Source organism: Aythya fuligula, chromosome 5, assembly GCF_009819795.1.
Source record: "Aythya fuligula isolate bAytFul2 chromosome 5, bAytFul2.pri, whole genome shotgun sequence".
Classification (NCBI taxonomy): Eukaryota; Metazoa; Chordata; class Aves; order Anseriformes; family Anatidae; genus Aythya; species Aythya fuligula.
The window spans coordinates 10,300,346-10,316,896 of NC_045563.1; the positions used below are offsets into that span (position 1 = coordinate 10,300,346).

Genomic DNA, 16,551 nt, shown 5'->3' on the forward strand with positions numbered 1-16,551 from the left:
AACCCCAAACCAAACAAAACCAAAAACCAGTGATCATAGAGATAGGCTTTACTAAATACAAGGGTAACAAGTACCTTTTGTCTTTTATTTTGTTAGGAACAACGTTTGCGTTACCTGAAGCAGCAAGAACGTCGTCAGCAGCAGTCTGTTTCAGAGAGTGAAAAGCTTCAAAAACTTAAAGAACGTGTTGAAACCCAGGAGACAAAGTTGAAAAAAATCCGTGCCATGAGAGGACAAGTGGATTATAGCAAGATCATGAATGGCAATCTGTGTATGTGGGATTTCTAAGTATACTATTCGATTTTATTTGCTGTTCACTGTATATCTGGCAAATAATGTCGTACACTGTAACAGGATTTCACATAGAACATTTATTTGTCATACAACGGTTGCCAGAAATTTCTAGGAAACTTATACATGATGTAATTTATTATCTATTTTTATAAAGTCATAAGTAATTAGAGTATCTGTTGTAAATGTTAACAATTCCTGATGCATTATAAGTAGTTTATTATGTGTATGAATACACCAGGTTTAAAACCAGTATGTTGTTCTTAGCAATACCCGTAGAATTAAAAATTATCAGTATCTTCTGCACTTGTTTATTATTGTTATCTTGTTAATTTTAGCAACTGAAATTGAGCATATAAGTGCCATGTTCCAGGAGAAGCAGCAGGAGCTACAGGCTGCAGTATTAAAAGTGGATCAACTTACTCAGCAACTGGAAGACTTACGGAAGGGGAAGCTGAATGGGTTTCAGTCTTACAATGGACAAGTAACAGGACCTGCAGCAGTAGAATTAAAAAAATTGTATCAGGAGCTACAGGTAAAATATTGAGAAATACAGTTTAAATGACAGTTGAAATAAGTCATATTACTGCCTTTATGGGTGGACACTTTGTTCTGTGATCTGATAAAATTGAAATATCAGGATGTCAATGCAAGCGTCCTCTTAAAACAGGATTTCATTAGCTTTCAAAACTATTTCTGTTGTTGCTCATACATATAATGGGGCAAAGTGTGAAAGTGTTCTGAAGGGCATTTCTGAGCAGTATGGAAGATACTGAATGTGCACAAAGTACTTGTAATCTCTCTCCAAAAGCAATTTTCATTTCAGTGCCTTTCTGATTTGCAAAGAACTGGATATAGCACATTCCCTTAGATTTTGTCTTAGCTTGGAGACGTGACTGGGCAGCAAATAAGAGTAATTTAAAAATATATTGTGAAAATATAGCTATAAGGAGAATGTAAATAAACAGAAACACATAGGAAGTATCATTTTAAGAAAATAATCAAAATTGTAAGCTGAGCTATATTCACTGCACTATTCAGTATGCTATACAGCACACTAATGTAGCTACACTATATTCGTATGTTATTCACTGTACCACTATCTTACATCTTTATCCAAAAATATTGGTACATCTGAAGAGTAGCTTTCACATCAATAATTAACTATTCCATTCACATTGGAATTTTGTCCAGTTTTTGTTTAAAATTTACAGTATACTTAAGAATACTTAATGTGTCAGGATGTCATAGTTGATTTAAACTATAAAGGTAATCAGTCTCCTTATTTACTGGAAACCTGCTGTGAAGGCTTCAGTTTAATCCCCATGCAGAGAGAAAAACTGGTATCCAGACCGGGTGCTAGCAGTTCAGTTAACTTCTCTTCCAGGCATCAAGAACTTGTGTGGAACTGGAAACAGAATTAAGAGCATAATTTCTTGTACAAGTTTGATATCACTTGTTTTTAGTTTCCATGATATTCAAACTTCCATTGTGGTTAAATGTAACTTTTAACAAGTGTTTTCTAGGACTTAATATTTCATTTTGGAACTGCTTTATGAAATGTGTTTTTGCCTAATTCTTTAATCCAGTTGGTATAAATGGGATGCATGCTACATGCTTACGAGGTATCCAATAGCTTGGCAAAAGATAGCATGTCCTAATGTTTTCTTTATAACAGTTAGTTGTTCATGGTAATTTGACAGGCTTTGTGGAAGCATACAATCAGATGTCAGAACATGGCTGATCCATGTTGCATCATATTTTATTTTTTTTAACAACATGTTAAAAACAACCTTGACAAAGACAAAATGAAGTAACTGTCCTAACAAGTGCTGTTTTTTAATGTTTTTTTTTCTCCTTTCAGATTCGGAACAGGCTTAATCAGGAGCAGAACTCCAAGCTTCAGCAGCAGAAAGAACTGTTAAACAAACGTAATATGGAGGTGGCCATGATGGACAAGCGAATCAATGAGCTGCGTGAACGACTATACAAGAAAAAAGTTGAGGCACGTCAAAAAGAAAACATTCCTGTAAGATAAACTATTCAAAGGGCCACACTTTAGTTTATCAGCAGCCTATTAATTCTACATAGAATGTCACTCTATTCCCAGCTGAGTAGTACAGTTACATGTAAAGAGCCCATTATAGAAGTAGTAAACTTCTTAACATAGTTTTAAGTTTTTCCATAGATAAGAGAAAACTGCTGCTTTTTTGTGTGCGTGTTGTACACGCCATATTTGTAGGAAGTTTCATTATGGGCTGTTTTTTAGAGCATAAAGGCATCAAAAAGGTAGGTTTTTTGTTTGTCTTTGTTTTTCCCTGGAACAGAAAAAATGATAAAAATGTAATAAAGGGTCTGATAAAATTAGCAGATAGTTGTCTGGGACTTTGACTAGAAATCAGTAGACATTTTGTCTGAGGACTAGAGACATCACTTATGGATTCCCCTGTGTATTCCTAGCTGGAGGTGTTGATTTCAATACATAAATTTATTCATTTATACAAAAGGTACATTGAAAAGAGACCTTTAGCAGTAAAAGTTTTCTTCATGAAAAGTATGTGCTGTGGCTGAGAAATTTAATTTTTGAGGTGTTAGTTTTAAGGAAAAAAAATTGTCTTCCTAGTTCTTTATTTTTTTTTTTTGCATAACATGGAGTAATTTATTAAAGTGAATTAGCTACAGTGCATGGTTCCAGATAATTAAATTCAGACCTCCTTTTCACGCACAAATGCCTAGATTAAATGGAAATTCACGTTTCAATTTGTCTGATTTTTAGTTGAATCGTATTAATGGAACTTCATCACCCCAATCATCTTTGAGTGCTTCAGGACGGGTGGCAGCTGTAGGACCTTACATCCAAGTTCCAAGTGCTGGCACTTACGCTGTACCAGTAGATCCAGTTAAACCACAGTCTCTCACCATTGCTTCTAGCTCAACACACGGGAGATCAAAATCTGGTAAGCACCTAAGTGTGATGATCGTTAATATATATTATTTGGAAAGGAGTAATAAGAAAGGGAGTAATTGTAAGAGATCCTGTGTTGAGATAATTTCTGTAGCAGAAAAGGCATGTTTAGATGTGTTCAAGTTCACTGGACAGTACTTGCTTGGTATGAGCCATTTTCACCTCTTTCCCGTGAGTTTTTCTCAGAAGGTAGAGTATGTTTTCTTTGTGATTTTACTAGGTGGTAAAACACTAAAAGGATTACATGTTCCTTTACAGATTTTGTGAATTAACTGTTCTGTCTTAATAGCTTTTGAATTAGTTTGTATGTTTGAATATCATAATGAAATCAACTTGGTGGCAAAAAATATTATAAACAACTATTCATAGTATATGCACAGCAAACCAAAACTAGTGAACTAGTAAAAATAATACTACTTCCCAGAAGGAGACTAAGTAGGAGAATGCAATAAAACTATGGGAAGCTTTTGCTCCTACAGAGAGATGAGTATTTGTGGTTCTTAAAGCATTTCTAAAGTGGCATAACCTTAGCATTGATGGTGTTTACTTCTGTCTGCCTTCATTAGTGAAGGAGCTGCCCCTCTAGAGTATTCTGCATAACTGAAATTGATTCCCATGTTTCCCAAAATTAATAATTCTATCTGTATTGTAAAATAGAAGACACTTTTTTAAATTTACATTGGAGACTAACAGAAGCAAGTCATGACACTTGTGCATTAAGTTTTCATTTTGGTGCAGCTCCCTTGTGTGCTCACATCTTAGCAAAATCAGAGTTCTTAATAAGTGGCTAGCTTAACATGCATAATACAAATAAATATTGATTTATAAATACAAATAAATATACATAATAAAAATAAAAAATGCACAGTCCAATCAATCTAATCACAGGACTTGATTTAGCACGATCTTCTGGGAGAGACCTAGAAATGAGATAAGAGATGAGACTGCTAGACCAAAGCTTCTGCAATATTCACATGCATTCCAATACTTAAAACTGGATACGCCAACAAAGCTTGCAAGATGCTTCCAAACAGGGAGGAAAAGATTGAAGGAAAGACTATCAGAACCTCCCTAAGTCTGTAGGAAAGAACAACAGGAACCCCAAAAATCCCAAAGTCAGGAAGTGAACATAAACAACAACAGAACTTTAAACAAACAAACAAACAAAAATCTTCACATTTTCCAATGATATTAGTGATCTAACAATATCTTTAGTTTGATTCAAAGGCTATAGAAACCCAATCACTGCTTTTATTGAAAAAATTAAGAGTATGGAAGGATTTAATTGTGAGGTGAAAAGACAGATTTGCAGCAGTTTTGGATTTGGATATGTGAATTCTTCTCCAATGTATGGGACAGTTCATAACTTTTAAGTTCACAAACCAGAAATAATTCACTGTTTTATAAGTCTTAACGTTACTAGAAACACATCCATACTTCTGGACTGACCTCACAAGGTTTTAAGATCTACGAATGAGAGCTCTTTGATTTTTATAAAAGTACTTATTCTACCTTAGGACTGACTTTGTATTTATTACTTTGAACATACTTGAAAGAAGTCCAGTAAGATAGATTTATTTTAGGAGAATTTTATATGCTCCCTGGAAGAAATAAAAATGGGATTTTTTTTCAACTGTCATGCTTTTGTTTCTCATTATCTGTGTGTTCCTGTTCTAATTTCTCCATTGTCATTGTTTTAATTTTTCCACTACTTTTTTTTTTCTTTCTTTTTCTGTGTAACTGGATCTGCCTTGGTGTGTCCGATAGAAACAGACTGGGGGTGTGTGAAAAAATCTCCAGACACCTGGAAGGTTTCTGATTTAGACATAATAGCGGATCCTATTCTGTCACCTCCCACTTCTCTTCAGTCTGCTGTTCACAATGTCATCCGTCTGGCACCTACTCTATTTGACACCCAGCACTGTGAGTCCGTAGAAGATACTTGGCTAGCTAAGAACTCAGTTTTTAATATGGTCATCTGAGCTCTTGCATACAGATGCATATTAAACAGCATCTTTAGAACTTGTGTTGTGGGCTGGTATGTAGTAGATGCTGTTGAGATGTAAAATTGTTCAGAAGTTGCTTTTCACATTTGAAGTAAATGGATTTGTGGCAAATTCATCCTTAGAGTATTGCAATAGCATTCTAGGGATGAATTTTCTTCATTGAAAAAAAAATGAGAATTATTATTAGAAAATTTGTGGTAAGCACCAAAAGATGTTCTAGTCTATCTCGGAGCAGATAGATGTATATATACACATTTAGCTTGAGTTATTTTGTGTGAAAGTTTGAGAGTTTCTGTTTTGCACTGGCCCCAGAGGTGGGATAAAAGCTCACCTTGTCCAGGTCAATAGCAAGAATCTTGCTGATTTCAGCAGGACAAAAATGCTATACTTGGCTTATACCTCAGTTGCTGTAGCAAGTATCATGGATCCAGACCTACAATAATCTTTAGGTAAAATCAGAGAAAATACACAGGAACTTGTGTGTCTATGTCACTGTCTTATTTATGTAAATACAAATCTGGTTGGTGGGAGTTGAAATGCACTGGGTGTTGGGTAGTCTTACAGGCAGGTAGACAAGAGGGTACATTTGGAAGAGAAAATGAATCCAGCTGGTTGAAGTGGCTGTGGGGTGGCTGAGAGTCAAACCAAAGGCAGAAGGGAGATGCTGCGTGGTTGCCTCCTGTGAGCACCTGGTGCCATACCATGCAGTTGGGGATCACAACAGCAGCTTAGTTAAGTGCATGAGATCCACCTTGGGTTGTGACAGTACATGAAAGGTGTGCTCATACAAAGTGCGTGACAGTTGCCAGTCTGCCAGACTGTCACATGAAGGACGTGAAGATGGGAGCGGTTACACTCTGTTACAGAAGCAGAATGAAACAGAAGTGAAGAGGAGAGAGGGTCTGGATTTAAAAAGGATGAGGCTCGTGTAGAAAGTAGTGGGGAAGTTAAATTCAATGTAATTAAAATATTTTATGCACCTTGTTCTTAGACTGTCATCTATACTAGACAGAGGATGGCATGAAATCCTATAAATAGTCTTGCTGATTCTATTTTCTAGGGGCTTAAGAGTGAAACGGAACAGGAAACATTGCCTGGTTGTAATTTGATTTTATTTTTTTTACTATAGGCTTTTGCTATGAGTTTACTATGGGGTCCAGAAATCTCAGTTAATCTCCTCCCCCCACTTAGTTGCCCTGGCCTAGTAAAGTGTTACATGTCATCTTTAAATGCTCCACTAAGTTAACTGCAGGCGATAGGGAAGGAGAAATGATCTCTGGTCACTCTAGAGACATCTAAAGTTTGATCTGTCAAAAGCAGATTTAAGCCCTAGAATCTAGCCAAGGATCTGCAGAGTTACTGTAAGCCAGATCTAATTATAAAATGATTTAAACTCTCTCACTTGGGGAACAGAAAGTAAATAGTCTGTTGCAGTTAATAAAGTAATGTATCAAAGCATCTAGGATTTGTTAAGGATTTGTTGCTGCAGTTTACATGCAGCTGTGCATGATTTTTTTTCATGCAATGAAGATAAAAGTCCAGGACTTGTATTTTGGCACTGTGACTTCTTGTTGTCAGCTGACCTTATATGTTTCTTTAAAATTAAATCTCTGAGGCAATGCTGATCAGGTGAGTATGTAGAGGAAAAAACAAAAGGTAAGTTAGGAGCCACATCCAGTAAAGGAATGCAGGCTTTTGTTCTACCACATTCTTAAAATGAGTTTTACTTCCTGTTATGAGTCAATGAGCCCACTAACAATAGGTTAAATTTGGAATAAGTCCACATGGAGACGTAGATTTAACGTGTGTCATAATTTGACAGTGTTCCTGGAGAGTACCAAAGGAAATACGCTTAAGTGTTTCTGTAAAGACTTCTCTGAACTTAACTTTGCCTTTTAATAGTAAAATGTGCAACACTCAAAGCAAAATTTTAACAATCTTTTTTCTATAGGAATTTGTGGTACAATTCAAATGTCAAAGGCTAACAAACAGCATGTTATATATACAGTGATTGGGCTTTGGGTATTGATTTCTGAATCAAACATAGCACTTCATCTGATTTCTGGAATCAACTTAATCCTGTTGTAATCTAACCTGTTCCATTTCGCGTGTTGTTATTGCTTGTTTACAATGGTGGTATGGATTATTTTAAATAGTGTTTTCATCTGTTTTCAAGCTAATGATGGAAATTGGCCATTACTTAAGCAGAGCTCAGCCCCTGTGGTAAAACCCCCTCAGATCTCCAACACAGACTGGAAAGAATCGAGCATGGACACTGCTTTAAAACAAGGAACTATATCCAGCCAACCTTTGCCAACTTCAGTATTAGGAAGTACTGATAAGCTGGTGGGTTTACTCTGCGGTGCATTTTTAGATCTGTTTTGCTGAAATTATGAACCTTTGGCTGCCACAGCCAAACTTGCTTCAGATATCTACACTTTTTTTTATTTCTCTGCTTATAAGTATTTAAAATGTCACAAGTGAAATTACCTTTGTATCCCTTCCCCCCTTTTCCTTTGTATTCTTAGCAGATTACAATTGATGGATTTTTTTTTCAGCCTAAGTAGTTTGTTGATAGAACGTTCTGTTCTTTCACATATCCGGTTTCCCCTTTTCTCCCCATTTGTTTGTCCTAATCCTCTTCCCCACCTTCCTATTTTTCCAATTCACATCTTTGTTACTGTTTTTCCTTGGTGCAAATTACCACTTCTCAACATGCTCTTTCTCTTGGGAAAAAAAAAAAGAAAAAAAAATAAATCCATCCTCCAGTGAGTCCACTGGTGGTGTCTGTCTGCACTGTTGTTCTTGTACTTCATGAATTCTTTAACACTATAATCTTTAAAGAATAATGGCCTTGTCTTTAAATTGTTTTGGTAAACTGTCACTACTATCACATTATACATTATCAATTACCAAATAGATACTGAGGTCCAGAACCTAGATCTGGTCATTAAGGCTTTGAAAGTACTCAAGTAGTTCTGGATTCATATTAATGTATTATAACTGAAGATGCTTCTAAACAGTAGGTCTTGGTGGTAAATTCAGGTAGAATCGTGTAGTGTTTAAGGAAGACAAATTACTTACACTGACTCCTTTCTTGTCACACATCATTAGTCTGTTTTGTTGAATGAAGAATATTCTTGCTTGCAAGTATTTTATTTAATGAGGTGTTACACTTTTTTTTTGTTCTTGCATAGGGCCTTGACCTGGGGAAAGTGCCACCAACAATTCCTGGTGTAAGCAAGCAGTTACCTCAAAACTATGGGACCTATCCAAGCCCGGTTCCCTTAGGAACAGGTTCTACAAATTCTCTAGAAAGAAGGAAGGATGGAAGCCTGCCCAGACCCGGAACGAGTATAACAAATCGGCAAAGACCTGTTCCACTCCCGCCGCCAAGCAACGTGCATCAACCCAGCTCTTCACAGCAGATTCAGCAGCGGATTTCTGTACCTCCCAGCCCCACGTATCAGCCTTCTGGCCCCCCCTTGTTCCCAGGAGGAGATGGCAGGCCAGAACTGCCTTTAACTGTGGCCATCAGACCTTTTCTAGCTGATAAAGGATCAAGACCTCAGTCTCCCAGAAAAGGGCCACAGACAGTGAACTCCAGTTCCATCTACTCAATGTATCTTCAACAAGCAACACCACCAAAGAATTATCAGCAAGCTGTATATAATACCTTAAATAAGTCAGTAAAAGCAGGTAGAATATACGTTAATTTTTTTGTCATTTGAAATAGACTATTAAAATCTATTCATTAGGCTTAGTTTATGTATCAATATAAATGACATCTTGTTTGATAAGCCTCTCTAAATCCGTGAGAAAAGTTTTGTGTGCTTTTTTGTCTGTAGTATGGCAGCAGAATGATCCCATTTCTTTTGGGGGTGATAAGTAAGCATACGTTCAGTTGCCTTTTATTTAAAACAAGATAGGAATAGAACAATACAGTCTGGATGCTCCATCTATGCTTTATAAGTAAGTTGAAAAAAACTGTGCATAGAGAGTTGGTGGTTGCCATCGCCAACAGGTGAGTACTTATTTTTGTTTTGATGGATTCCAACATAATTATTTTCTGTACTAGTGTCAAACAAGTAGCAACAAAGACATCTGGTTTATTTGCAAATATTTTATTACATAATTTGAGAATAGTTCTTCACTGTTTTCCATTGTTTTTTCCTTCAGTTTATGGAAAGCCTGTCTTACAATCTGGTTCAACTTCACCCTCGCCGCTGCCATTCCTTCATGGTTCTTTGCCTGCCCAGACTCCTTCACAGCCACAATCTCAGCCTCAGACTGAGGTCTCTGAAAAAGATCAAGAGCTGGAAAACGCTCCACCACCCAGTGAAAACAGCAACGTGGAAAACATTCCTCGTCCTCTCAGTCCTACAAAGCTCACACCTATCGTGCACTCACCCCTGCGATATCAAAGCGATGCTGACCTGGAAGCTCTGAGGAGAAAATTGGCCAATGCTCCTCGGCCGCTAAAGAAGCGTAGTTCTATCACAGAACCAGAAGGCCCAAGTGGACCAAATATACAAAAATTGTTGTATCAGCGCTTTAATACTCTTGCTGGAGGAATAGAAAGTGCTCCTTTCTATCAGCCAAGCAATCCCCAGGACTTCATAGGCATCTTAGCAGATGTTGATAACGGTAACGCCAGTACCAATGGCAATATTGAGGAACCCATCTCCGTGCAACCTATAGTTCCTGTTCCTGATGAGCCACCCCCTCCTTCATCAGATGCCAACGATAATGAATTACCTTCTCCTGCTACTGAGGAACTGATCAGCACTGAAACCACAAATCAAACACCTGAGACAACTGAAGACAACAACAACAATGTTGCTATAGTTCCTTCTACTGAAGAGTCGTCCAGTCCCACACCTGAGGTCAGTTCTCCAGTAGAAGATGAAGTTCCTTTGCAACCTGCTCTTCCTCCTCCAGTTCCTCCAGTAAGTAACTAAAAGACAAATTTTGAACTACGGAATTAGCTGTGTGTTAAGCTTACCCTCTTCCAGTTACGCTTAAGGTTAAATGGTATGCTTGCATTACGAGTTTTGATACTAAAATAGTAATATAAAAAAAATGACTCCAAGGAATAATCTGATGGAATAGCTTCTTTACTAGTGGAGTTGTTTAATAAGGAAAAAAGACACAGGCAACAGGAGGTTGTGTATGTAATTTAGGATGTAGAACTTCATCTGGGATATAGTATTGTTGTAGAAGCTCTGTGGTATCTGAGATATCATGAAAAATAACTTTTCATTTCCCCAGGGCTACAAAGCTAACTGTTTATATGAACCTATGAATTGCAGTGGAGATTTTTAATTTGCATACAAGCTGAAAAGCTATTCTGGGAGAAATGCATTCCTTTTCCCCCCTCTCAGTAGAGAGAGGTGAGACTAGGGCTGACGAAACTAACAGAAACACAGCTGACTTGTTTTAGCAGAAATGTTTGTTTAAGGGATTTGTCTCAATTTGAATTGCTTTCCAAGTCCTCATCCAGCACCAAAGTCTTTTCAACACTAGTTGCCTTTGTCAATACCAAAATCTACAGCATATGGAGAATTGAAGGTGGGGAGCAAAACGAATTTTATTCTTAGTTGTTAACATGACTCATTTAACACTGATTTCAAAACATATCTCTACTTCTTGACTCACCTAGAGTTATCATAGATTCTTTAGCAGAAACCTTGCATTCCTCTTACAATTTGACTGCAGTGTGCACAGGGCTTTTTGTGTGCATTTTCCAGGACAAGTGAACCAGGATACTTCTGGAAGAGTGGAGTATGTTAGCAACAGATATTACTCATATCTTGGGAGGCTTATTTTCCAAACCGAAATAGCCATGCTAAACGGGCGTAAATGAGAACAGACCTTGTGATGATACAGACTAAACACATTCTGGAAAGCTCTAATTAATAGTAGATTTTATTTTTCTGGAAAGTGGCAAGGACATGAATGATGCAGAATATTCTCAAACACATTTAAATGTGCTTTGGATCTTGAGGATGTTTCTTCTGATTACACCATCTAGAATGTTACATAAAATAGCCTTATGGACTTTTTCTCACAGCAAGTCTTTTTGGTACTGACCTACAGCTGACAATTTAACTAATTTAAGGCAGAAATTCCCCTGAGTAGAAACCAATTCTCATGTTTAATTGTCACGCTTTCTAGTCTAAGCTAAAGTAGTGACACAGTCTCAGACCATCTGCCAGAGATGTATTCAGCTCATATTAGACACAACTAAGATTGTGGTGCTCAAAAACCTTTGGCTTAATACTTTTGTCCCTTGTACTTGTTACCTTTAAGTAGGAGCTTCTAGCATGCTTTCTCATTTTAAACTGAGTAGGTTACAGTAAGGTATTGAGTATTCTATTAGTAGACTGTAATAGAAGTATTTGCATAGTTCTTACGGCCATCCAAGGCAAATGGAATTCCTCATCGGCATAAAAAGTAATGAATGTTTTTTAACACCTCTGCAACCTGAAGTAATGCTTTAAACCTTCACTTCCACCCAGACCAAACGTACCAACCTGAAGAAACCTAACTCGGAAAGAACAGGCCATGGTTTGCGGGTGAAGTTCAATCCATTGGCTCTTCTCCTAGATGCTTCCTTGGAGGGAGAATTTGATCTTGTACAAAGAATCATATACGAGGTGAGCTTCTAAGCAAATGCAACCTCTTTCAAATATTAAAAAAAGAAAACAAAAGTGCTGAACTGTTTTATATTTTCAATAGGTTGATGATCCCAGCAAGCCCAATGATGAAGGAATTACACCTTTGCATAACGCAGTGTGTGCTGGCCATCACCACATTGTGAAGTTTCTCCTTGATTTTGGGGTAAACGTAAATGCAGCAGATAGCGATGGGTGGTAAGTAATAAGATTTTTAACTTAGCATCTAGAAAAATGCTATTTTGATGCAAATCCAAAATGTAGTGGAGACCTGTTTGAGGAACAATTTCCTTCCCTGTTTCTCCCAGTAAATGAGCACTTTCTAATCTCCAGATGGTGACAAACTCAAATGTAGAGCTCCAGGATATTTAACCCACGTGCGATCACCCTTGAATCATAAATTATACTGTATTTTGTTTTTACCTTTTAGGTGCATTTTGTGTTTACATGCTGAAGTGATTTAAATAATGAGCGACAAAAGTTTATGCTTCATTTTTATGTAACCCATCCACAGATTGTGTTTCTGAAGAATAGGTCTAGCCTTCCAAGCAGATGTAGCACTTGTAAAGAGTTTGGAGATAGGAAACCATGCTATGCCAAGCACTTGTTCCCCCACCTTATTTTATAATTCAAATTCCCTCATATTGAAAAATATCCTTTTATGTCCAGCAGTCCTGCAAGCTATGAAAATTGCTATTTTTGTTAACATCTATTTGAAAACGTTTGGCTTTACTGGAGTCAGGTAAGCGTTGGAATCCACTCCAGGTTGTTCAGCAGGTTTAGAACAATGCACATATACACTATAATCATAAAGAGCAACTGGCTTTAAAAACAGACGGACTAAATGCTGTATTGCAAGACAAAATAGGATTCCTGGAACTTTATTTTTTTGATGCCTACACGTTTGCTTTATTTCAGGACACCTTTGCATTGTGCTGCTTCTTGCAATAGTGTTCATCTGTGTAAACTACTGGTTGAATCAGGGGCAGCTATTTTTGCTTCAACTATAAGTGATATCGAAACTGCTGCAGATAAGTGTGAAGAGATGGAAGAAGGTTACATTCAGTGTTCCCAGTTCTTGTACGGTAAGCTGTGATCAGACTTTACAAACTTTTTTTTTTTAGCCTTTGTAAAATTCCTCCCTTTCCTGTCACTCTGAAACATCTGCTTAGGCCCCAGACTTGAGAATATTGCCCTGCATGTTTTTTCAAATATTAAAAAAAAAAAAGTCTTTTGGTTATGTCGCTTACAATCCTTGCCTTCTTTGCTCACAGGTTCCTTCTAATGCTAATTTTTAAGTATTAATTTCATTTAATTTCAAGGAAATGTTTGCAGTGGGAGGTTCTCACAGTAACAGTGAGTTGTCAAGTATCTCAATAAAGACATTAACTTCCAGATGCACAATTTTTTAGCAGATTACATTGAGACATATTTTGCAAGAAAGTACCTCGATGGAGCAGAGAAATTTAATTTACAGAGAAAGGCTAAAAGCTTTGTTAAGGCTCTGTATACCTGACATTGTACAGATTTACAAAAGCTTCAAGTGTTACTATATAGAAGATCTGTTACAGAATGTAGGCCCATGAGAAACATGCACCAGACATCTGCAAAACTATTTTCCTTATTTGAAAAAAAAAAAACAAAAAAAAACAACAACAAAAAAAAAAACACACCATGGTTTCCATTGTACATATATGTATATATATATTTATATATATGAAGAAAACAACCACCACCACCAACAGCAAAAAAAACTCTCATGCTCTAAATTGTTTTTGACTATTCTGCCAGATTTGATTTTGTCACATAGTTAAATTTCTGAAGTTGTTTCAAGAAGTGCTGAAAATTGTTCATGGAATGGTATTAATGAGACTAATATTTGGGCCTCAATGTCCACCCTAAACATCTCAGAGGGGAAAAACAGGTTATTTTACCGTTTAGTGTATTGTCTAATTTGTTGTTAACAGGAGTGCAGGAAAAGTTGGGAGTGATGAATAAAGGAGTGGTGTACGCTCTGTGGGATTACGAAGCCCAGAATAATGATGAGTTGTCATTCCACGAGGGCGATGCCATTACTATTCTGCGACGCAAGGATGACAATGAAACGGAGTGGTGGTGGGCCCGCCTCAATGATAAAGAAGGCTATGTGCCTAAAAATCTTCTTGGGGTAAGTTCTAAGTTACTTTCTCCTCTCTCTTTTTTTTTTTTTTAATTTTGAAAATAGGACCACAAGATGGATCTGTGGTCAGACTCCCTCTGTGCACCATCTGAACGCTCCACTATTAAGCTGTGCAAAGCAGAGTATCCTTATTCTGTCAGGCCTCTATTACTGAAAACAGAAAGGAGAGGCTACGATTAAGAGATTAGTCCTACACTTATTTAATAAGTTATTACAGCCTAATATATACTAAGTATAGTAAGATTTACTTCCCTTGGTTAAAAGATAAGGCCCCTGTGCAAAGTACAGTGGCTTTATTAGGCAGCTGTAGGCTTTAGCCCAAAAGTTTAGGAAGGTTTTTAATACCTGGCACAAGGTAAGCAATATATTTATACAACTTTAAAATGGGAAGAAACTTTGAAGGTGACAGCTTCAGGAAAGTTACTTACGCTGTGCTCAGTCAAACGTAACACTGCTATCACAAAAGACCAGGAATGTAAGGCCTCTAAGTGGAGCAATACAGAGAACAAAATGTGTAAGAAAGCCTTATAGAGCTTGAAGCAAGCTCTCTCTAGGGCTAAACAGGGAACTCTTGTACTTACGTAGATATGTCCTGTAGTGTAGTTTCGGTGCTCTTTGAAGGAGTAAGTCAGTCCTTGGCTTCCCACTGTTGCTGGTTTAACTTTTCAGAAGTAACTTAAGAACATGCTGTAGCTTAACAAGCAGTAACGCATCTCACACCCATAAAACGCTTCATATCACTCAGTTCTTTTAAGTACCCTTTGGTTGTAATTAAATTGATTTATATTTAAACTGGTATCAACCATGCAAAGCCTAATATTTTCATTTTGTTTTTACAGTTATATCCACGAATAAAACCTAGACAGCGAACCCTTGCTTGATTTCAGTCATACAACAGTGCAATACCTTGATGGTAACTGGAAACTTAAAACATACACTGGAGCCATTGTTTTTGATCATTTCACATGGAGAAATAAAACTATGATATTTAGTTTTAATGGTGCTTTCTCTTGTTAAATGGACAGCATCCAAGATTTTCCAGATCTGCAGTTTGTAAATGAAGATTGTTTTATGTGACCCACCACTGATGAGGAGAGCGGTATCTCCACTACCTACAGTGTTCTACCAACTGTTGTCTAAAGCAGTGTATTAAGTTAAAGTTCCGTGGTAGGAGCTTTCTTGTGTTAAGTGTTCAGAGGTGTCATTTGCGAAGTGCAGATACGCTGTCCAGTTTGCTCCAACCCCACAGTAACTGTCCCACGTCAGGATTTTGGATATTTTGTTCAATACCAGTGAATGTTGAGTTCTCTCATTGCTGATCAGCTTTTTGGGTTCTAGGACACAAAATCTTCACCTATTACATGCATAAGTACGTAGTCACCAAAGCTTTATGAAGGCTAGGATTTTAAGTGTTAACGTGCTTACATACTTAAATCCTAGTCTAGAAAACCCCAACAAAAGCTTTACATAGTCTAGCATCTAGTATTATTTGCATTTAGACTCAAGCTAGAAAACTAACCAAACAAACAGCATTTGTACGCTTCTCAAAGCCCCTAAGGAATAGGTCACTTGGTGTTATATTTTCTTATTATTCAGCCTACAGCACCAGTGTTACCTCTACTAATGTAAAGGTTTCCCTACTAACCACTGCAGTTTGTCCATTCAGGACAGAACAATTATAGTGAACTTGCAGCAGCTTAAGGGATTTGTATGTCTGCATGGATGAAAGTGCAATAGTTGAGAAAGGTAAGAGTCAGGTAAGAGTTATATTGTATAATTTGAAGTCTGCCCAGGTCAGTCTAAAAGAAAATATGAAGGACTGAATAGAAGTAGAAAGTGAGGTGTGTAGATGCTAAGTCGAGGAGAAGAAAGAAATGAGGTATAGAGAGGGATTTAAGAAAGGCAATATGTAATTTTTAAGGACAGTTTCTGTGGTTCTTGGCAGCCTACATCTGTTGCCAAGGCAAGTTATGCAATAATCTATTCCACTACATTGTAGTTTCAAGCAAAAAAAAAAAAAAAAAAGCACTTCACTGGAATTTTAATTGTACATGATTTTATATACCAAAAGTATATTTTGAATTTCCCATTATAAGTTGTAGCCATATTTCTTGTAATTTTCTCCCATTAAACAGTATGCAATTTAATTAATTCTTCATGTACAAGTTCTGTGTATAATTTATATATCCATTTCTGCAGTGCTGTAACTTGCTTTTACCACAGATTAGCGTTAACTGTATATATTGTGGTGAAAAGTGAAAGGGTATTATTGTTGAAGAATTTGCTACATGAATGTGATGATTTCAAGAGCCTATGATACACTAATTCAGAGAACATGTAAATGTGCACAATAAAGTACTGCTAAGGCATGGCTGCATTCTCCTGTTTTTTAATAGCAACTGTGGACATGCCATTGGTCATAGTCTACATAAA

General features: G+C 37.0%; 1 protein-coding gene across 4 annotated transcripts in view; it reads left to right on the plus strand.

Moving 5' to 3' along the window:
• The window catches only part of PPP1R13B (protein phosphatase 1 regulatory subunit 13B), a 70,479-nt gene extending 53,992 nt beyond the window's left edge, over positions 1-16,487 (plus strand). Inside the window, exons 6-18 of one of the 4 annotated variants that reach the window (XM_032188196.1) lie at positions 97-271; positions 630-826; positions 2,156-2,320; positions 3,068-3,248; positions 5,024-5,179; positions 7,439-7,608; positions 8,460-8,961; positions 9,442-10,211; positions 11,784-11,921; positions 12,004-12,137; positions 12,858-13,024; positions 13,907-14,106; positions 14,958-16,487. In XM_032188196.1, coding sequence (XP_032044087.1) covers positions 97-271; positions 630-826; positions 2,156-2,320; positions 3,068-3,248; positions 5,024-5,179; positions 7,439-7,608; positions 8,460-8,961; positions 9,442-10,211; positions 11,784-11,921; positions 12,004-12,137; positions 12,858-13,024; positions 13,907-14,106; positions 14,958-14,999 — 2,997 coding nt within the window. In that variant the 3' untranslated portion in view covers positions 15,000-16,487. The remainder of the gene's footprint in view (positions 1-96; positions 272-629; positions 827-2,155; positions 2,321-3,067; positions 3,249-5,023; positions 5,180-7,438; positions 7,609-8,459; positions 8,962-9,441; positions 10,212-11,783; positions 11,922-12,003; positions 12,138-12,857; positions 13,025-13,906; positions 14,107-14,957) is intronic. The other 3 variants (XM_032188197.1, XM_032188198.1, XM_032188199.1) reach the window with 3 other exon arrangements.
• Positions 16,488-16,551: the final 64 nt, after the last annotated feature.